The sequence below is a fragment of the Myotis myotis genome, unplaced genomic scaffold, assembly GCF_014108235.1.
Source record: "Myotis myotis isolate mMyoMyo1 unplaced genomic scaffold, mMyoMyo1.p scaffold_m19_p_8, whole genome shotgun sequence".
Classification (NCBI taxonomy): Eukaryota; Metazoa; Chordata; class Mammalia; order Chiroptera; family Vespertilionidae; genus Myotis; species Myotis myotis.
Window position 1 is genome coordinate 31,215,750 of NW_023416390.1, and position 22,191 is coordinate 31,237,940.

General features: G+C 51.9%; 1 protein-coding gene and 1 long non-coding RNA gene across 6 annotated transcripts; both read left to right on the plus strand.

The window, feature by feature from the left end:
* The first annotated feature begins 1,820 nt into the window (after positions 1-1,820).
* TEX44 (testis expressed 44) lies at positions 1,821-2,882 on the plus strand. Its single transcript, XM_036319608.1, has one exon. It carries the CDS (start codon positions 1,821-1,823, stop codon positions 2,880-2,882), a length of 1,062 nt encoding a protein of 353 aa, XP_036175501.1.
* Positions 2,883-18,587: 15,705 nt separating this feature from the next.
* Positions 18,588-21,477, plus strand: LOC118662137. 5 transcript variants are annotated; one of them, XR_004969601.1, is made up of 3 exons: positions 18,588-19,017; positions 19,715-19,979; positions 21,227-21,477. It is a non-coding gene; the product is annotated as an uncharacterized LOC118662137 (long non-coding RNA). The 5 variants fall into 5 exon arrangements; XR_004969598.1 differs by having other exon boundaries at positions 18,589-19,328; XR_004969599.1 differs by having other exon boundaries at positions 18,589-19,328; positions 19,718-19,979.
* Positions 21,478-22,191: the final 714 nt, after the last annotated feature.

A 22,191-nucleotide genomic window follows, 5' to 3' on the forward strand; every position in this document is an offset into this window, starting at 1 on the left:
ATGATTTCTGATGTTGTTGAGAAGGTGACAGGTGTACCGTGGAGACCTCAACACAAACAACTTAAACATTCCCTCTAGATATTTCTATTCTCCCCAAGCCTCACCTGCTGCATCCCCAGGGAAGCCTGACCCTCCCTCTCAGCACAGCTGCCTTGCTGCTCCCCTCTAACTCGGCCTTCATTTCCCAGAACCCTCGCCCCCTCTCCTGCAGAACAATTGGGCTGTAGGCCCCTGGCCCAAACCCAGCTCTTTCCAAATAAAGGCCCTCGGGCTAATGGCATCCACCTCCTTAGAAAGCTGGGTAGCAACTTCCTTTGTCACTTGAGAATGCCTTTGGGGTCTCAGCTCCACCCCCTGGGGCTGATTATCCTGTTTCTTCCTAACAAACCCAGTGATGTTCTAGGTGGAATTCCCATGCCATCTGCTAATGGCACCCAGGTTACTCTATCTCCTTGTGCCTTGAACATGCAGGAAGTGGAGTTCTGGGCAGATGGAGAACCTGGAGACCCTCTTACAGAGCTGATATGCAGAGAGGCTGCCCTGGGAGCCCAGAGCTGGGATGGAGCATCCTGAGGAGCAGCCAGCCAAAACCTGGGGAGCCCAGGGGCCAATTGACTAGATTGGTTTATAGCTCTCTGCTCATTAGCGTCCGTAGACTCTGGGGGAGAAATGACAATCTTTGCTGCTTCAAATGGTGAGCCTTGTAGTGCTTAGTCTGTGGAGGTGGCTTCAGCTGCTTTATTTTTTTTTATTATTTTTTTTAAAATATATTTTATTGATTTTTTACAGAGAGGAAGGGAGAGAGATAGTTAGAAACATCGATGAGAGAGAAACATCGATCAGCTGCTTCCTGCACATCTCCTACTGGGGATATGCCCGCAACCCAGGTACATGCCCTTGACCGGAATCAAACCCGGAACCTTTCAGTCCGCAGGCCGACGCTCTATCCACTGAGCCAAACCGGTTTCGGCTTCAGCTGCTTTAGCTGAGTGCCAGTGCCAAGGAGGAACCCAAGGAAAGGGGTGGGAGGGACTCTGTGGGGTGATTTCTGGACCAGTGTGGACAGAGGTCCTGGGAGGGGAGGTCTGAAGCCAAGGCAGGAGAGAGGTGACAGGAGAGCAAGGGCCCTAGTGGCCAGAGGAGTCAGGGTGTTCAGGGGAGATAGGATGGTGGTGAATCTACTACTAGGTTCCCTGGATGACTTTTAGATTAGGGACTAGGGATGTTATCCCTTAAGCTGCCTGTGACTGCTAGTAACAAAAAGCCCTGGCTCAACTTGCTAAAGCCATTTGGACACAAATCTCCTGCCATCGCAGGAAGTCTGGGGGCTGGGTGCTGGGGGCTGCAGGTGCAGTTTGATTAAGGCTTTGCCCTACTTTTCTGCAATCTCCCTGACTCCACCATCCTCTATGTGGGGCTTTTTCTCAGGCCAGGTCCCTCGTGGTCACAAGAAGCCCAACAAGATGTGACTGTGTTACAGGAGCAGAGGAGGACTACATCTTCTTGGGAAGGTGCTGGGAGTGGTCCCTTATATCATTTATTATAAGCACAACTGCATCCCATTCTCTTTCATCAGAGTCACAGCCATCATGATTCCTTGTGGCACCTGCACCTGCATACACACCTCCACCTTTTACTAATGTATTTGTCTTTCTCTCCTTATGCACTGGCAGACTTGACTAAACGCAGCTACCCTGGCTCTGCTGGTGCCTGTGACATCGTTGAATGCCCTCAGCCCCCTGTGACCTCACCACCTGGACAACTCAGCCCAGCAGGGCCATCACTACTCCCTCAAGCAGCACAAGTAACAGAAGGCCTAGATGATCACTGTCCCCTGGGGAGAGGCCGGCATCCCCACGCACAGTGACAGCAGGTCTTCAGACAGCCCTGCAGTGGGATCCCAAAGTCAGGTCTCCCTCCCTGCAGATGGCCCAGCGGCTAGCGGTGCAGCATCCACTGAACAGCAGGATGTAGATCCGGCCTCCATCAAGTCAGCCGCCTCCAAGGCCACAGCAGCATCTGGGGAGGAGAACCAGCATGAAGATGAAGCTGATGCAGGGCACAGTCAGGAGCCCAAGAAGGCCACGGCCCAGCTGGCCCACCCGGCCCCAAACTCCCGGCAAACATCCTTGAGTCTCCAGAACCTAGTGTGGGCTGGGCCGGTGCAAGATTTGAGGAAGACCCGGAGTCTTAGGATTTCCCACACTGACTCCCTGGTTAAGGAAGAGACACCACAAACAGCGGGTGTCCCAGACAGGGAGCAAGACCTAGACCCATCTACCCCAAGTGGTGCTGAAGCACAGTTCCCCCAAAATGTGCCTGCCGTGGGCATTACAGATACAGACAGCCAGCTTGACACCGTCGAAGCTGTTGAGAAATCTGAGGGTCCAGAAGCCGTGAACCCTGAAACTGAAGCTCTGCCATCGGCTGAGTCCCAGGCAGTGACCGAGGGGGATTTGATAGACTGCTCGAGCGCCCCCACGGTGGCCCTGGGGAGAAGGCATCTGGACTCCAGTCTGTACATAGCCTTCGAGGAGAACACCTACATGCGCTCCATGACCAGCTTGCTGGGAGCGGGCGAGGGGTCCATCAGCTGCCTGGCAGACATCCTGGTCTGGTCTGAGGCCACTATGAGCTTGGCCACGGGCCTCCTGGCCTCGGGACACATCTCCGTGACATACCTGCTGCACAGCCCAGGGCCCAGTCTGCGCTTGGTCTCCAGCATCCTGGGGAACGCCAGGTTGGCCTTCTCCTCTGGGCTGGTCCTTCGCTCTGTCAACCGCATGCTGGAGAGGATGGAGCAGAGGACTGTAGAAGGCATCTGCTCAGCCATTTGTTACATGACCAGCCAACTCACCCACTCTGGCCCCAACGCTTACTAGACCCTGCACAGCAAGCCCCCAAAGGACTAGCTCAGCAGCTCCCTGAGACCCTGGAACACTCATGCTCTGCCCCCTTGCCCCTGCCAGCCTGGGATGGCTCTCCCCAGACCAAGCAATAAATCCCCAGCAGCATTTATTTTCTAAGTGCCAGCCTTATCCCTGGTTTCTGCGGTGGGCACAGGGTGGAGGGACAGGAGAGGGCTAGGGTGTTTTAGAAACAGAAAGGGGTCTCCCCTGAGGGCTTCTCAGGTGGTCCCATTCAGGGGCTGGAGCCAAAGTACAGAAATGAAAGGGCCTGGGCAGTGGTGGGGGCCAGGCATAGAGGTCTCAGACCTACAAAAATTGATCCTGTTGGGACCTCCAATCAGGTAAGTGTGCTCCTGAGGAAGTGACCTGACCCTTCCCAGGCCTCCTGGCCCAGCAGACAGGGGCTCTCTGAGAGCGTTCGAGGACACGGAGCCAGACCTATGTGAGTTGAAACCCCAGCACCACTGCTGGCCCTGGGCCCGTCACTTCACCCTCTGAACCTCTGACGGTCCTCTGTAGAATGGATAATGAAGCCACACCATGAAGATGTTATGAGACATAAGGGAAACCATGCGGGTCCTAGCACATGGGGTTTGGCACTTGATGAGCTCGAACATTTATTTCAGCTGTCACTGTCATTATCCTCTAGCGCAGCGGTTCTCAACCTGTGGGTCGCGACCCCTTTGGCGGTCAAACGACCCTTTCACAGGAGTCACCTAAGACCATCCTGCATATCAGATATTTACATTATGATTCATAACACTAGCAACATTACAGTTATGAAGTAGCAACGAAAATAATTTTATGGTTGGGGGTCACCACAACATGAGGAACTGTATAAAAGGGTCGCAGCATTAGGAAGGTTGAGAACCACTGTTCTAGAGGGTCAGGGTGGGAACAGGGATATAGGTAGGGTGACCAGTTTGTCTGGGACTAAAAGGTTCCTGGGATGTGAGACTTTCAGGTTTAAAACCAGGAAACCCCCAGGCAAACCAGGACAAGTGGGTCATCGTAGACCAAGCCTTTATACGTGGTTTTTACTTTTGACTGTGACTCTGTCCACCTGGGAAGGGCAGCCGCCTGCTTTGGAAATCCACCAGCCCTCTGGCTGGGTACAGTATCACGCTGGTCACGTGACTTGGTGAGTGAAGCTCCTCCTGGACATCAGCCCCACTCCTGCCCTTGGCCCAGTGCCTTACGCAGGTCACACCCCGAACACCTTCATGCTGCAGCCCTGGACGTGGAGTCATTCACTCCTCACTTCTAGCAGCATCTCCAAATGCATTTGCCCTACACAGTGTCCCTCAAATTGTGAATTAATTGCTAACATTTAAAAACCCAGAATGCTTATATAAGCATATAAATTTCTGCTTCTCTTAAAAAACTTAGGGGCCTTATTACTTCAGAGCAACTGGCAGTTGAGCTGCCTGCTTTAAGAGAGACCTACCTGGCCTGCATCCGTGACTGATGTCACCTGCTGGGCCCCCAGAGGCGCATATTTGCCACCCCTACCCTGCAGATGGCTCCTGAGGAAATCTAATACCAAGCCCCAAGGGGAGGGGTGCAAAGGTGAACCAGGTGTGTCTACCTTTTTCCTCGAGCAGCTGCCACTCTCTGTAGGTGAGCCGCGAACTGTTTCCATGTAGTGAAAGCAAAGGTTCAGAGGAAGGAGGTTGTCAATTCAGCTCCCAGTGATCAAGGCCCCTCAGAGAAGTAATTGAATTAGATCTAAAAAGAGAGGAGAGGTCACAGGAAAGAAAGCTGATGCGGATGTGATGGGTACTTGGTGGGGGAGGGTAGTTCAGCAGCTCAACCTGGGCTGAGCCTAGAGCAGAGAATGGGTGATAAAGCTGCCAGGGTAGACCCCAAAGGCTATCAATAAAAAATGTTGAACCAGGTAAATGCCACTATGTGCCAGCTACTACAAGACACTGGAACTTCAAAGGTAACCAACAGTTCAGAAGGGACAGAAACCAACCCTGACTAGGTGAAGGGATTAGCTGACTGGCACAACCGCCAAGTGTGGGTGTGGCGGGGCCCAGGGTTCAGCCTTGTCCTCAGGGTTCTACCTTTCCAGCTCAAACCCCCTCCCCCAATCTGTGCTGGCTCCATTCTCAGGTGGCTCAGCCACCTTCTTGGAAAGAGAGAGGCTCTTGTTCCCAGGCTCTGGCAGGAGAGTCCTGGGGGAGGGTACCACAGGGCCTGGCTTGGCTCCCATGCTCTCTCCTGAACCAATCACTGAGGCCATGGGAACAGGATACCTGGCCTGGGCCTCACGCCTACCTCGGGAGCCAGGGTCAGCCAAGAATTGGGGGAATCCCCACAGGACATTTGTTAAAGCTGGCAGAGCTGTAAAGAGTATGGCCTTGGGGCCCAGGCCACCTTGAATCCTGGCTCTACCTCGTAATAGCTGTGTTACTTTTATCCCCTTGTGCCTCAGTTTCCTCACCTGTGAAGTGACGAGATGGCACCTAGTGCATTGGGCTGTTGTGAGGATCACACAAGTTAATGAGTCAAGTGCTTGGAGCAGCGCCTGGCACGTAGTTGAGTGCTATGTGTTAGTGAGCATTGTCATTATTGTGGCAGAGGGTTCTATGGCGCTACGTGCCAAGGGCTGACTTTCCTGCTTGCTTCCAGCCTTCCTCTTTGCTTCGGGATAAACAGCTGTGTTGGCAAATCCACTTGGCAACACATCTTCTCTGCAGGTGGGACCCCCCAGGCATCTGGGTACCAGTGCTCTTGGGGAGAAGGTCAGGGCTGCACACTCAGAGGAGTCCAACACAGAGAAGTGGGCACACCCCCGTTCTGGAAAGGTGGCCTGAGCGAGAAAAGAAAGGCCGGAAGACATGAGCTTGGGGAAAGGCCCCTCTCCGGGCAAGAGGGAGCAGTTCATAGACACAGGAGCAGTCAGCAAGCAGGAGTGATCAGCCCATCACGGGCATATGGACCACCTTGGCAGATGGATAAAAACTGAAGAAGGGGAGCACTGTTGAGGAGAGGCAGTGCGTAGGCACAGACAGTGGTATTTAAGGTGGAAAACAGCCCAGCTGGCGTGGCTCAGTGGTTGAGTGTCGACCTATGAACCAGGAGGTCACGGTTCAATTCTCAGTTAGGGCACATGCCTGGGTTGTGGACCTGATTCCCAGTGTGGGGCGTGCAGGAGGCAAGCCGATCAATGATTCTCTCTCATCATTGATGTTTCTATCTCTCTCTCCCTCTCCCTTCCTCTCTGAAATCAATAAACATATATTTAAAAAGAAAAAAATATAAGGGGGAAAACAATGAGCAGTCAGAATAACAGGGTGGCTGTATGTAGGGTACTCTTTCGTGTTGAGAACTGAGGCATGACAAAGTTACAAATTCACCCCAACAAAGCCGGCACCGTCTGCTTCTCCTCTGTACAATAGGGTTCCCACCTGACAACCACCCATATTTCTCTAGGAGAGACAACCATCCTTCTGGGCGGGTCTTTTGCCACTGAGAGATTGGCCAGTAAGCAGAGGATCTGCTTAAAGAAACATTTAGGCTGGGCCGAGAGCCAGCAGGGCAGGCACAGTAGCCTAACATCTGAGCCCAGCAGGGCCTTGGCTAAGGGAAGGGCACCAACAAGTCCTGGCAGATGGCAGTACGGACACTGTGGCCTCCACCCAGGTGGATTGTCCCCTTCATTGAAGGACTTGTTCCCCGAGCTGCTATGAGCACTATCAGTGGACAGTTTTCAGTGCCACCTGGCCCAAGGTCATGCCCTCCTGGGTGATCCAATCCAATGACTGGTCTGTGCAGGAGTGTAAGGCCCAACTGTCCTGGGCCAGCTTGGAACAACTCCAGCTCCAGCTCCAGCTCCTGGGAGCTGTTGGGAGTGATGTGGGTCTGCATGGCCGTCTCCCTCCCCCTCCACACACTCCGGCTTTCTTCTGGCTGAGAGCCTGTGTTCAGGAAAAACCAACCTGTGACTAGAGACTGCTATTTTCCACCATCTGAGATGTGTGTTGAAGAGTGGAATCCACAAATACAAGTGATGTTTAAAGTTCGAAAACTTTGCCCTGGCCAGATAGTTTAGTTGGTTAGAGCATCATTCCAGGGACCAAAATGGTTTCAGGTTCAATTCCCAGTCAGGGCACATACTAGGTTTCAGGTTTGATTCCTGGTCGGGGCATGTATGGGAGGCAACTGATGGATGTTTCTTTCTCACATCAATGTTTCTCTCTCTCTTGCCCTACCTTCCTCTCTCTAACACATATGAGGATTAAATGAGGATTTTAATGAGGATTAAAAAAAAGTTTGGCCCCACTAGTGTGGCTCAGTGGTTGAGCATCAACCGATGAACCAGGAGGTCACAGTTCGATTCCCAGTCAGGGCACATGCCCAGGTTGCAGGCTCAACCTCTGGTTGGGGGCTGTGCAGGAGACAGCTGATCGATGAGTCTCTCTCATCATTTGATGTTTCTATCTCTCTTTCCCTCTCCCTTTCTCTCTGAAATCAATGAAAAAAAAAAATTAAGTTGGAAGATTATTTTTAAAAAAGAATCTCTGAACCTATTTTTGTAAGAATAGTTAGAAATTTGAGGCCACTTTGACTATTGTAAAAAAAAAATAAAAATAAATCTGTCAGTGTTTTTACTTGTTTTGTAAGGACAATATTCTTGTGTAGTTTATGGCCCCTAAGCTAATTGGTTAGTCACCACATGACTACAGTCAAGTTTATAGGTTTGGCTGGTTGAGGCACAGGTTCTATCCAGGAAAGTGTCTCCTAAAGAAAGTGATCATAGATAAGGACAGTCCCCCAGGGAATGTGATAAAGTGTAAAGGTAAACTTACGTACATATTTAAATATTTAAATGCAAAACTGACCCTCTCTGGGCTAAGAGAAAGCCCTATTTCTTAGGCCTCCTGGATCTTGAGCTTTGAGTCCACTAAGGGAGGGGAGCACGCCCTCTGCTGGCGAGAAGGCATCACTAGCCTGCACCAAGGAGGGCCCCAGGCTGAGGTTAAAATCCAGAGAGAAGTGAGTTCAATAAAAATTGTTTCTTTACTCACAACACTTCCAATACTAAATGTGTGAATTTTCTGCACCAAGCAACTCTTCAATTCTCTGTGGGTATCCTGCAATTCAATTCTGACACTAACCACCTCAAGTCAGTACAGATCCCACAGGTTAAGTCCCACAAGACTGCATCACTAAAGATGCCGTCACTAAAGGTGGGTCCCCAGATTACCCACACTTCTGTCTGACTTGGCTACAAAATAAGGGATCCCCTTGACTTCCTCCTCAGGTTAGATAATTTGCTATAACAGCTCACAGAATTCAGGGAAACACATTACTCACTATTGCCAGTTTATTATAAAGGATATTATAAGGGATATAAATGAGCAGCCAGATCACAAAGTACATAGGGAAAGGTCCAGAAGGGTCCAGAGCACAACAGTTTCTGTCTCCATGCAGATGGGGGGCCACAGCTTCCTGGTAGATGGATCCATTCAACAACCCAGACGCAGTCTGGGCCTTGTGGTTTAGGGTTGTTATGGAAGTTTCATTATGCAGGCATGATTGATTAAAGCAAAGCACTGGCCAGCCGTGATTAACTCAATCTCCAGCCTCCTCTCCCCAGAGGTGTGTGTGTGGGAGCGGGGTGGGTGGGGGTAGGGGTGGGGAGATAGAACGGGACTAAAAGTTCCAACTCTCTAATCTCAAGACTGGTTCCTCTGGCGAGCAGCCCCCATATTCCAAGAGTCATTCCTACCACTCAGGAAATTCCAAGGGTTTTAGAAACTGTGCCAGGAACCAAGGGGGCAGAAACCAATATATATTTGTTACATCACCGAGGTTCAGAATAAACCTGAGATGCCATCAGTTGAACTGATTGACTCAGGTTGAAAACGTGTTCAGAATCTCTGAGGAACAAAGCCAGATGGGCAGAAGGGCACAGACCCTCCAACTGGAGTTGCTGCCAGAGCCCAACACCATGGCATAGTTTGCATAACAGTGCTCCAAACTCAGAGCACAGCAGGCTCAGGGTCCTCCAGGAAGGGCCTAGCCTTGCAGAGACTGTAAAGGGTAGGGCTTGGCTGAGGGGTCTCTGGACGGGCAGTATCCATTGAACCTCCACTGGCCCATCCTATTGAGTCCTCCTCAAGTGGACACTGTGGTCCTAGATGAGGGCCTTACTGTCTTACCTCAGTTTCTTCATCTATAAAATAGGTCTCCCACTTCCCTCACAGGGATGCTGTGATCAATAATGCATACTAAAAAGAAACCAACATTTAACAGGTGGCATGTGACAAATGACAGGTGTGTGCTTTTTTTTCTTCCTTGGGGTGTTCTGCATTGTGGAAATCTCTTAATTGGAACTGACAGAAACGCAACATGAACTAACTTACACGGGCACTAATAGATTGATGGGCTGGGCAGAGAAGGGCTAGGAAGATCCTGGCTCTGGAGATGCCCCATGTCAGGGACTCCAAGCTGCAAGGACTGTCTCCATTGCTTGCGCCCACTACCTACCATGGCAACTCTGCCTCTTGAGAAATAGAGCGAAGAAATATAATGGAGTCACCATAGTCAAGTTGCTCAGTTACTAAAATGAAGTAGGTTGAAGCCTGAGGAAATGATTCTATTCTTGCTTTAACTAGCCTGGGAACTTAAATTTTTGAACTTTCCAGTCCTGCGCCAATGCCTCGATATACATCAGACCTCCAGATAACCCTCTGATTACCCCTGAAGGACGGAGGAAGAATGTTCACATATCCAGACCACCTGACATCCAGGATGCAGACAATCGGTCATCTAGAGAATTATCCGCTCCAACCAATCCAGAGGAGAAGAATGCAGGAAATTCTGTTTCTTTGTTATAGGGTGGGGCCACAACATTAGTAACAAAGAAACAGAATTTCCGGAGGATGAGGCCCAGAAATCAGGATTTTAAAAAGATTCCCAGGTGATTCTAACGTGCAGCCAAGGTTGAGAACCACTGCTCCAGAGCCTTTTTGGGTTTGTTTAGCATTCTCCTCCAGGTTTCTGCTGCTTGCAGGGAACATGGCTCCTGGAGGCTCCAGGCCCACATGCTCACATTTCCAGCACTAAGAAGAAAAACCTGTTTCCCTGCTCCAGTCTGATAAATGCCAAGTGGAAGGATCTGGTTGGCCCGGTCTGGGTCACTTTCCTCTAACCATGTGCTTTAGAAAGATCTGAGGCATTCTTAGGTGTATTCCCCTAACTCTGTGGATTAAAAAATTCCTCTGAATTTTAAATATTAACCAATGAGGAAATAGGATTCACCTAAAACACCTGGTTTCATTTCTGACCACCTGTATTTTATTAGTACTTGTTAAAATGGAGCCTTTGATGAAGAAAATCACCTCCCACAGATGGCCTTCACCACAGTGAACTTGGACAAGCAGGGTCCTCTTAGCAAGAGGTGGTGGTCGTTATTACCCTTGTCAGAGTTGGGTAAGTTGAGGCAGGGCAGGGCACAGTGGCAGATTACTCCCGGCCCCAGCATGAAATTCTGGGCCCTGTCTCCCAGCCTGGGCTCTGGGATTCAGCAATGGTGAGAAACAGAGCTGGGCAGGAGATGGAGTAACCTAATAACAAGGCCCACTTATTCCAGAAACATGGGGAGGTGGTCAGGCAGGCCCCGCCCTCTCCACTCCCAGGACCACAGCTGGCTCCCAAGACCGTTAGGCACAGAAATAGAATATTGGGGACCAGCTACAATTTCAAGAAATATTAACCATGCTCTGTTAACCATGATGGTTCTGTTCTGATTAGAGGAAGCACATTCTAACCTCGCTGAGAGTCGTACCCCCTGGAACATGGGAGCTAACACTGGAATGCAGTCCATCCTCCTGTCCCGAGAACTTCCTATCATTATGGAAAGATTTACAACCTTGTGGCTGAAACAATCTAATCCAGGAGGCACCCACTCTACAACCCCCAGCCCTTATTACCTGTCTGTAATCTGGTCCCAGGGTGCCCAGATTACAATGCCCCCCCAGCCCGCATGACTTTTAACCTGTAATAATTATCCCGAGCCTACTTTCCCATGCCTGTAATTCCTACTTCCCCACGTAATCTTTGTCCTTCTACCCAATATAGTCAGCAGCTGGCTTATGGTGGGGTGCAGAGCAGATTTTTATGGGTGATCTGCTGCTCTCCCATACTGCCAGCATTATTGCAATAAACGCTCATCTATGATTCAACCCTGTCTGTTTAATTGGCTCAAGTAGTGACAGGGAGACCCGACCCCTTGGTGGTCCGATTATAAGACCACAACCCTGGGATGCGGATGTCCCAGCACAGAGGCCAGGGGAAGGCACAGGAGTGAAGAAGGGCTCCAGGGATGGGGGCAGAGTGGCATGAGCAGAGCCCAGCCTCTCCACCTCCAAGGCAGTGTCCAGGCGGCAGATTTCCGAGGCGACTGAGGGGGAACGAAAACACCCCATACTGCCTCTGCTCCTTGCTACTGGAGCAGGAGTCCAGGTTGGGGCCTGGCGAGAAACTAGACTGGGACGGAAAGCAGGACAGTCAGAGGGTGACAGCGAACAAAGGCCTCTCTCTGGGAGAGAAATCCCGGCTGGTTGCAGGCCGCCCTGGGACCACCTCCGGCCCTTGCCCACCCGCCCGAGGCCTGGTGGCGCGTGTCCTCCGCTGGGGTTTCCTTCCGTCGCAGGGTGGAGCCCCTCTGGGACCCGGGCGGCAGCTCGAGCGCGGGGCAAGGGCGCGGCCCGCGGGCGAGGGGCGGCGAGGGCGGCGCGGCAGGGCTACGGCTGGGGCATCACCGCTCGCCCCGCAGTCTCCAGGTCCCCCGACCTCAGCCCGCGGGCGGGGAGAGCGGGTGGGAGAGTCTGTGCCGGTTGCTACGCAACGGCCCGGTGACGTCAGGCAATTGAGTTTGGTTCCCAAGGTAACTGGCCCGGCAGCTGGGCCGGGAACTATTTGTGTCTGTCCCCAGAGGGGCTGCGGAGCCTCCGGGGTCTGGCGCAGCTGAGGAAATGCGCTCCTGGCCCGCGGGCAGGCAGAGGACAGAACACAGAGGCCCTTTCAGCTCCCGAGGCCGGCGACCCGGGCGGGGCGGGGTCTGAGCGCGACCCGAAGCGCCCCTCCTCCGCTCCCTGCCGCCGCGGTTTTCCCTCCGATCCTGGGAGGCCCCTGGATGGCCAGGCTTTGTCCTGCTTATAACGCTCTCCTGGGTAAACCCCTTGAAAAAAGGGGTTTGCAGCAACCCGCCCCGAACCCTCACTGGCACACAGTAGGTACTCAGCCCGGCCTTCCCATGGGATTGGCTACCCTTTCAGAATTGCCATATGACTCCAGCGCTGAGAACCCCTTGTCAGATTCTGATCTTTAGCACCTCTGTACCTGTCCTTCGTGCCCCGGTCAGCAGATCAGCTCCATAATTTGGGGACCACAATGCAAAAATAAAATGAGAAGCTCCTTGTTCGAAAATGACCCAGGGGGGTAAAAAATGACAGAGGGACAATGTAGGAAACAGGCCCCAGCCCTGCCCACTGAAGGTGAACTGCAAGAGAGTAAAAGTGACAAGTACATGGGTAAACGGAGGCAAGTGGCATCAGTCACAGAAAAAGAGGATAAGGCTCAAACCCAGAGTGGAAGAAGGTGAGGGACAAGACGAAACAGGATTAGAAAGACAATCGGGTATGCAAAGGCAAAGCAGTGACCTAAATTTGGGCCTGAGAGCTGGCCCAGCCCCACCTGGGCGTCCCTCAGGACTCAGGGTGCTAACTGGGTCCTCCCTCCTAATGGCACCTGTAGCAGCGACGGAGCAACATCCAAGCCTCTCACAATCTGCTTCAGAGGAGCTGCCACCACTTCCCCCCGGTCCAATGGGCCGGGCAGGCCAGACTCTGAGACACAGAGATCTGGGCCCAGGCCTCAGAGAACCAGCCGGTATTGGCATCCAGACCAGCTAGGTGCCTGCCCAGAAGCCAGGGCATGCTCTGCCTATCCTGCCTCAGGGAGGCATCTGCCCCAACCCATGAACCCTAGCATCTCTTGTCAACAGTCTGACAGCTGACCATGGGCTGAGGACAGGAGACATGTGGCCGCTTTGAAAGAGAGGCCTAGAGCTGGCTTTCTCCTGGCAGTGCAGCTCCTTCGCCTGACTCATAGTTGGGAAAAACCTCCATCCCTCTGGGTGAAGCAGGCTCCGTGATCCCTGTTTCACATGCAGAACCTGTTCAAGGATACACCCAGGTTCCTCCAAGGTTCCCCAGTCTCTCCTAGATGATCCTGGGGAACTAACCCTGGGCCAGGAACCAGAGCTAGTGAGCAGAACCAGCTACCTAATTTGTGGGGCCCAGTGCAAAGTGAAAATATAAGGCACCTTGCTCAAAATGTATTAAGAATGTCAAGAAAATGACAGCAAAGCATGAAGCCAATCATGGGGCTCTATGCCACTGCCCAGGTTGCATGCATGAAACCAACCCAGCTGGTGAATCCTATACACTAAGCAAGCCTCCTTCCTGGGCACAGTCCACCTGCCCCCCCACCCCCCCTCAGGATCCATCTGTTGGTCTCTCCCCCACGCTGCTGCTGGCCAATTCCTAACCATTCAACACACTCAGGGCATGGGGGGGAGGGTGTCCTCTGAGAGGCCCACCAGACACCACTGGGGGGGTTCTTTGCCCACAGCTGGGCTAGAGTATCAGCCTGTGGACTGAAGGGTCCCGGGTTTGATTCTAGTCAAGGACACATGCCCAGTTGAGGGCTCAGTTCCCAGTAGGGGGTGAGCAGGAGGCAGGTGATCAATGATTCTCTCTCATCATTGATGTTTCTCTCTCTCCCTCTCCTTTCCTCTCTGAAATCAATAAAAATATATTTAAACCACCATCAAAGAACCAAAATCACAGTACCCTTCCAGAAATGCAAATGTTGGATATTTGGTTCTCTATTCAGCAGAAGAACACTTGCTCTTGAGTAAAATATATGATGGCTGTCTACATAAGAGGAGGAAATATGAAGCACAGCAGCTGATTGATGAGAATCTGGCACTGACCAACACTGAAACATATAAGAACAAAGTCAAGCCCTGACCAATGTGGCTCATGCCCTCAAACCAAAGGGTCATAATTCGATTCCTGGTCCAAGGCACATACCTGGTTTGCAGGTTCCATCCCTGACTGGGGCTGGGCGAATTCGGGAAGCAACCAATGGATATGTCCCTCTCACATCATGTCTGTCTGTCTCTCTCTCTCTCTCTCTCTCTCTCTCTCCCCCTCTTCCTCCCCCCCTCCCTCTGTTCCACCTCTTTCTAAGAATCAATGGAAAAAATATCCTGGGAGATATTTTTAAATATATTTTTATTGATTTCAGAGAGGAAAGGAGAGGGAGAGAGAGAAACATCAATGATGAGAGAGAATCATTGATCACCTGCCTCCTGCTCACCCCCTACTGGGAACTGAGCCCTCAACTGGGCATGTGTCCTTGACTGGAATCAAACCCGGGACCCTTCAGTCCACAGGCTGATACTCTAGCCCAGCCGTGGGCAAACTACGGCCCACGGGCCGGATCCGGCCCGTTTCAAATGAATAAAACTAAAAAAAAAAAAAAGACCATACCCTTTTATGTAATGATGTTTACTTTGAATTTATATTAGTTCACACAAACACTCCATCCATGCTTTTGTTCCGGTCCTCCGGTCCAGTTTAAGAACCCATTGTGGCCCTCGAGTCAAAAAGTTTGCCCACCCCTGCTCTAGCCACTGAGCCAAACCAGCTAGGGCTATTTTTTTTAAAAACACACCATTCCCCCCCCCCCCCCCCCCAAAAAAATACACCATCCCAAGGCAGCAAGAGGTCTCCGGGTAGGGGCACATGCCTGGGTTTGGGGCTTCATCTCAGTAGGGGACATGCAGAAGGCAGCCACTCAACGTTTCTATCTCTCTTTCCCTCTCCCTTTCTCTCTCTAAAAGCAATAAAAACATTAAAAAAAAAAAAAAAAAGCAACCAACAGTCCTAGCTGGTTTGGCTCAGTGGATAACACATCAGTCTGCAGACTGAAGGGTCCTGGGTTCAATCCCAGCCAAGGGCACATGCCTGGGTTGAGGGCTCGATCCCCAGTAGGGGGCGTGCAGGAGGCGGCCAATCAATGATCATTTTTTCTTCTTCTCTTTCTTCAATGATTCTCTCTTATCATTGATGTTTCTATCTCTCCCTCCCTCACCATTCCTCTCTGAAGTCAAAAAATATATTTTTTAAAAAAACAACCAACAATATAACGCCATAACATTGAATTTCTTTTTTTAAAACAACGATACAATAGAGAATATCTGACCTGGACTGGGGGCAACTTCTTTAGACCATTCTTCCTTTAGGTCAATGAAGGTCTTTCTGGGAAGCAATTAGAGGCTGAATAAGAGGCCAGGTGCTCACCAGTTTGAAGGACAAGCATTAACCAGGCAAATTCAAAGGATCTCAGGAAGAAGTGGGTATTGGGTTCAAGGAAACAAAAGGTGAGTCTAGAATGAAGCTGAGTGACGGGAGATGAGGTCAGAAGTAAGACAAGATGATTCAGGGCCTGAAGAATCCAGGAGAATTCGCCTCTTATTCTGAGTGAGATGGGAGCCAGGGGACAGCTGTTAGCAGGGCAGTTATGAAATCTTTACTTGTTTAGAGCATCACTTTGGCTACTGGGCAGAGAATGGATTCACCACCTACTGTCTGGCACGTTTGCCCCTTGGCCTGATTTTTAGTTTTAACCTGTGTTTGTGCAATGACCCTGCTGCTTGAGGTTGGAAGCCATCCTTCAGAATGTTTTGCTCTTTGCGCTGCGTAGGTCCTCAATAAATGTTTACAGATCAATTATCTGACAATTCTGTTTCTGCAATACTCTTTGGGAGTCTTGCTTCTCAGACCAGCATCAGCATCACCTGGGAGCTTGTAGGAAATGTAGAATCCCAGGCCCCACTCAGATCTACTCAATCAGAAACTGAAATTTAACAAGGTCCCTCAGAAATTCAGATGAATGGTAAAGTTTGAGCACTTCTAGAAAGCAGAATAACTAGAGAGCCAGACAAGCAGGAGTGGCAGGCAGGAGGTGAGCCAGGAGGTGAGCCCAAGCACACAGAGTGGACTTACTTGAGGAGTCTCCCTAAAAAGTAGCAATCACCCTGAGTCACTGAGTTGAGAGGACACAGGACAGGTAATAAAGCTAACTCTTATTAGGTGTTTTTTTATGGTTTCTCAATCTTTTACATGCATTAGCTAATTTAGTCTTCACCACAGCCCTAAAAAGCGGTACTATTACAGTCACCGTGCCCAAATTGCAGATGAAGAAACTGAGGCCCAGTGAGGTTGGGGTTATTCCAGAATATTCCATAGCTACACAAGCATTTGCCCCCCCCCCCCCTTCCTGGTGTTTGCGGTAAGGTCTGTTCTGATTGGTCGCTGCCAGTCCTCTGGTTATTCAGTATTTTGAATGTTGCCCTGGTTACGAAGCTGGATGGAGGAAGCAGGCTCCAAACTGTGCTGGAGCCATGCTGTAAACCACGGTCTCTATCCATCTAGCGACATCACCACCCAGAAACAGTACGCCTCAGGGACAAGCACTGTGTCAACGTGCTTGTAAGCTATAAAGCACAGTGTAAATGCCAAGTGCGTGGATTCCTCCGGGGGCAGAATTGAGAGAAACCTTTTAAAGCTGGAGAAGCTGGGTTGTGAGAGGAGAGGCTGCTGTGGGGAAGCAGCCTGCTCTCTGCTTGTTCGAGGGGGTAACTGAGTCAGAGGAAAGGTCTCCCTGAGTGGAGCACCAGGACCAGCCCCTGGATCAGCGGTTCTCAACCTGTGGGTCGGGACCCCTTTGGTGGTTGAAGGACCCTATCCACAGGGGTCGCCTAAGACCATCCTGCATATCAGATATTTACATTACGATTCATAGCAGTAGCAACATTACAGTTATGAAGTAGCAACGAAAATAATTTTATGGTTGGATCACAACATGAGGAACTGTATTTAAAGGGCCAGAAAGTTGAGAACCACTGCGGAGGTTCCAACTTGTCAGACGCCATTAGGCACTAACCAGGTTAGCCCATACGTGTCTTCCTCAATTGACCCGGGCCTCCTGATATCCACAAGGGGGCGCTGCTCCCCAGCTTTCATCCCACTGGACCCCACCTGCTCACAGGAGACGGACTTGGAAGGAGCCCTAGTGACCAGGGACTTTGAGAAGGTGGGATAGAAGGGGGACTTATATCCATTTTCAATTCCCAAAATACCCCTGCGGAGGAGGAGCTCTTATATCCATTTTACAGATGAGGAACTTGAGGCCCAAGGTTCCCCCAAACCAGGAAGCTAAGGGAGGCAGGGCCAGGTCATGTGATTACAACCTCAGTTCCCCAAGGGACCACAAGCTGATGTCAGTTCATTTGACCCTGTCGTCTCACTGGTGTCCCTACTATGTTGATCCTGTATTCTAAGTGGTGGCCAGAACCTCAACCACAACTGTGTTCTCACAGCTCCAACAGCCAGGCCCCATAAAGGTGGTGACTTCTTGAACTTGAACCTTTTTGAAGTCATGGTTTCCTGCTTCATTGCCCTCTGGCCTTCAGGAACCCCTACCTGCCACCCCAACTCAGAGAGCCTGGGGTCTCCTCTGCTCCCAGAGGCTGGCTCTAGGCCCCCAAACTCTGTCCTATTCTACATCCCTTCCCCACCCCAGGGGCCCCACTGGTTCAGGCTTTGCCTCCCCTGACACCCAACAGCAGGCAGCAGCACAAATAAACAAAGGGATATTTGAACCAGGAAGAGCCTGTGGCTGAGTTCAAACCAGGCACCGGAGGTTTTTTCTCATCTCCCACCAACTCCTTTTATGGTCTCTGGGTCCGGTTCTTTCCTCCTAAATCAGAACTGGAAAGGCCTCAGGAGTCACTGGGTCCATTGCACCAAGACGTTCCCTTTCTACAGAATAAAACACAGCGTGCTGCTTTCGCATCTCCAGGCAGGTTCACGAGACTAGGACGGGGCGGGCAGCGTCTTGCAGGGGACGTTAACTCCAGCCCTGGGGCGGGACCCGGGCACAGCGGCTTTAGGAGGCCCAATCCCCATCCCTGTAAAAATGGGGTCCAGGGTGAAGGACCCTAACTGCGACTTCTTCTAAGGCCCCGCCGCAGCTTCTGAGGTTCCGAGGGAGGCCCTAGCGAGTATCTATTTCGGCCCCACTCGGTGGGACCCTTTCCTTCTCTCTGCCCTGGGAGCTGCGGGAGGCTCGCGTGTCTGGGAGCACGTGCGTGTGAGCAATCATGTGTGTGCAGGAGAGTGTGCGCCGCGGAACACACGTCCGCGCCATTGCTTGGGTCTGTGCGCGCCCCCTACTGGCCGGTCACCACCGGCTGCCGCTACGGCCAAGTGGCCGTGTGCAGCGCCGCGTGTGTCCCGTGTGTGGCCACCCTCCCCTCATGGGCCGGCGTACAGCGTGTGCACGGCGGGCAGGCTGGCCCACAGCATCCGGAGCCTGGGGCCCTGGCTCTCGGTCCCCAGCCCAGCCCTCCCGCCGGCATATTCCGTTTTCCCGAGCCTCCCGCTCCGCCCCCGAGGAGCGCTCTGGGGCAGGGGCCGAGAGCGGCCCCGCCCGGGCGGTTGGTGAGGGCGGCCGGGCTGCTGGGCGCCCGCCGCCCCTCCCCTGCCGCCCCCGCCCCGGCGCCCTGATGGGTTTTTCCATGACTGCATCCGGCCGCGGGCCGCCTTTGTTCCCTTGGTCCCCGGCAGCGGCCCGCCTCCCCCGCCGCGCGCCGGGGTTTTTCCAGGGCTCAACTGGAGCATGGCGGTGCCGCCTCCCTCACTTCCCGACTCAGACCCCGGCCTCCTGCGCCCGGGCTCGGGCGGCGACCCCGGCAAGACCCCGAGATCACCTGCGGGGAGCTGTGCCCTCTCCAGATGCCCTGCTCGCTCCGTCCCTCCGGGTCCCTAAGCCCCACGTGTGCGCGCAAAGCTGACAGTCTCCTGGCCCGCACGCCTCCGCGCTTGGCGCCCCGAGCCCCTCCAGGGCTGCAAGTTGGGGGACGGGGATCAGGCGGGTGCGGAGCCGGGCCGCCAATGCCTCCAGGTTGTGGAAGGGCCTCACGTTTTCCCCAAGGGGTTGGGGTGCAGTCCGGGCGGTATGTTTGGTGGTCCCCAAACATACCTGGAGGGGAACCCACGAGCGCGCGCACACGGCCCGGCAAGCGGGGAGATCACCCCCAGCCCACCGCGCGCTCGCCGCGCCCGCCCCCACGGGAAAATGGGCACACTCGAGGGCAGTAAGCCCCGGAGCACCGAGAACCCCCTCCCAGCCATCAGGAAGAAAAGGGAGATAGGCAGGCAGAAAAGGGGCGATGGGGAGATGCAAGGGGCGCTGGAATGTCCCAGGGAGTGAGGGCAGGAATGGGGACTGTGTGACCGCGGCAAGCTGGGTCCTGTCGGCGCAGAGGTGCGTTCAGTTTGTGGGTGTCTCGGCCACCGGGGAAGCCTCCCAGCTATTACCCAGCCATGTTGGCGGGAAAAGTGTAAGAAACGCTGTGTTTGCTTCTGAGTGAGGCTTGCTAAGCCCTTCCAGAGAAGCCAGACAGGCAGGGTGGCCTTCAGCTGAGGTACAGGGGTGAAGGGAAGAATGTGCAGAGGAAGGGGTCCTGGGTTAAGAGGACGTCTGGTTCTGTGGGGTTTTGGAATCTCTTGGGGCTCTCCTCAGACAGAGGAGATAGAAGGTGCGTGTGGGAGGAAAATGCAGAGTAAGGGACACCCAGATCCAGGGAGGCTCAGCGCTGTCTCCCTGCCAGCATCTAACCCCCTCCCTGGTGCATTCTCTTGTTTCCTCAGCAGTAATGGGGGAGCCTGACTTCTCTGAAAGGGCCTCTCCTCCAGTTGCATCTTTGTCAGCTCTATCTGCTTCCTCCCAGTGTTAAGGCCCCCTCCCTCCCAGCCATCGGAGCATGAGGAAGCCTTGGTTCCACACAGCTGGGCTTCTTGCTCACAGGCTAACGCAGATGCCCTTTGCCCTTGTGAAGTTGGTGGAAAGTTGCAGAAGCTGAAACGGAGCCGGTGGCTGGGCACCAGCCCCTGGAATAGAGGAACTTTCACTGAGGTGAGGCTAGCTTTAAGCAAAACGCAATTCAGCTTCCCAGATGATGGCGTTCTGGCTTAGTTTTTGTCCTCGTACCCTGCACAGGGATGCAAGTCATGTTTAAGATCTCAGCACGAGATCTTAGTCCGTACACGAGGTTCAAATGGTAACCCACACAGGTTCTACTTGTCCTCCCTGGCCAGGGACAGCAGTGGGGACAGTAGTTAGAATCTGCTGGCACTAGCATCCTGCTTGCTGTTCCTTTGTTCAAGGTTGTCTTGTCCACCACTTACCCTTCATTCTCCCTGTTCTTGCTCAGGCTAAGAATAGTAAACCCAGGCCTTAACTCTTATCCCTCAGTTTTCTCACCTAACTGAGGTGAGAATAATGGTAGGGATACTAATGGTGCCTACCTCCCAGGGTGGTTATATGAGTTATATGAATTTATATGAATTTAATATACGTAAAGAGCCTACACATAGCAAGTAGCAAAGCATTTGCTATCATTATGGGAAGTTAGGTAATTTGTCCAAAGTCACGTAGTAAGTGAAGTTTGATGTCAGCCCAGGCCACCCGGCTCTGTCGTCCATGCACTTATCCTGTGCTAGTGAAATTTTGCGATAGCAGAATTGGGAAATGGTATTCATGTACATAGCTCATCTGTGAAGTGGAGGAAACAGTAGCTGCTAGGGGCTAGGAGACATTTTTCTAGGAAAGAGCCCATTCATAATGGTGATGTCTGAACTTGTTCTCACTTTGTGACTGTTATAACTGTTTTATGGGTTTTTTTAAATTGCACATATCAATTGAGAAATTTATGGCAATCAGATAATCACCCTGATGGTAGAAAACTCCAGGTCCTTCCAGCAGTGATATGAATCCTAAAACATTTCTTTGTTCCATATTTATAACCTGCACACCCATGCCCAGCACTGTAGTAGATAGAGGCGGGGGTGGTGAGCATTCTTAGCAGGGAGACAGTTCACTTTCTTCCTCAGCAGAGAATATGTGTGTCTATGGAAGTGATACCTTCAGTTGCCAAAAGGAGTAGTTCACTTAACGGTTAATATCTGACAAGGACTTGTGGCAACAGACTCTGAGGTGGTCCATGATCCTTCCTTCTGGTCTTCATGCCCTGTGTAACCCCCACCCCCGAGTGTGGGTGAGATCTGTGTAGGTGGGGCTTATTATAGGGCAAAGGTGGTGGGATGGATGTGATTATGTGTATATGATAATGTTACATAAAATTGGAACCACCTTCTTTACAGAGCAAGCTGTGACGTTGGGGCTGCCTACAGAGGGAACAAGAAATTGAGGCCTCTCCCTGATGCCCCCAAGAAACTGAATTCTGCCAACCACCTCATGAGCTTGCAAGCAGATTCCTCCCCAGTCAAGCCTCAGATGAGACCTCAGCCCTAGCCAATACCTTGATGGCAGCCCTGCAGAAGTCCCAGTCCAGGATGTCCAGACTTCTGTGAGAAACTGTGATATAATAAATGTGTACTGCTTTAAGCTGCGACTTTTTTTTTTTTTTAATTGATTTCAGAGAGGAAGGGAGAGGGAGAAATAGAAACATCAATGATGAGAGAGAATCATTGATCGGCTTCCTCCAGCACACCCTCCACTGGGGATCAAGCCTACAACCCAGGCATGTGCCCTTGACCAAAATAGAACCAGGGACTCTTCAGTCTGCAGGCTGACACTCTATCCACTGAGCCAAACTGGCTAGGGCAGTGGTCGGCAAACTGCGGCTCGTGAGCCACATGCGGCTCTTTGGCCCCTTGAGTGTGGCTCTTCCATAAAATACCACGTGCAGGCGCGCATGTACAGTGCGATTGAAACTTTGTGGCCCATGCGCAGAAGTCGGTATTTTGTGTAAGAGCCACACTCAAGGGGCCAAAGAGCTGCATGTGGCTCGTGAGCCGCAGTTTGCCGACCACTGGGCTAGGGCTAAGTGGCAACTTTTGTCATTATATTGTTTTATAGCAACACAGAACTAATATAAGATCTAGTAGGTGAAAAGTCCTACATAGGACTGTTAAGGGATACAAAAAAGTATAAGGAACCCAGTACTTGAGGAGTTTCCCAGCAGTCAAGGTGAGAAAGGAAACAGCATGGTTTTACTACTGGACAAAAAAGGAAAATAATCTTCTAAAAAGGCAATTTAGCTCCAATTCTAAGAAGAGTTTGTCATTTGGATGGTAGAATCTATGAACAGAGCCTAGTATCTGTA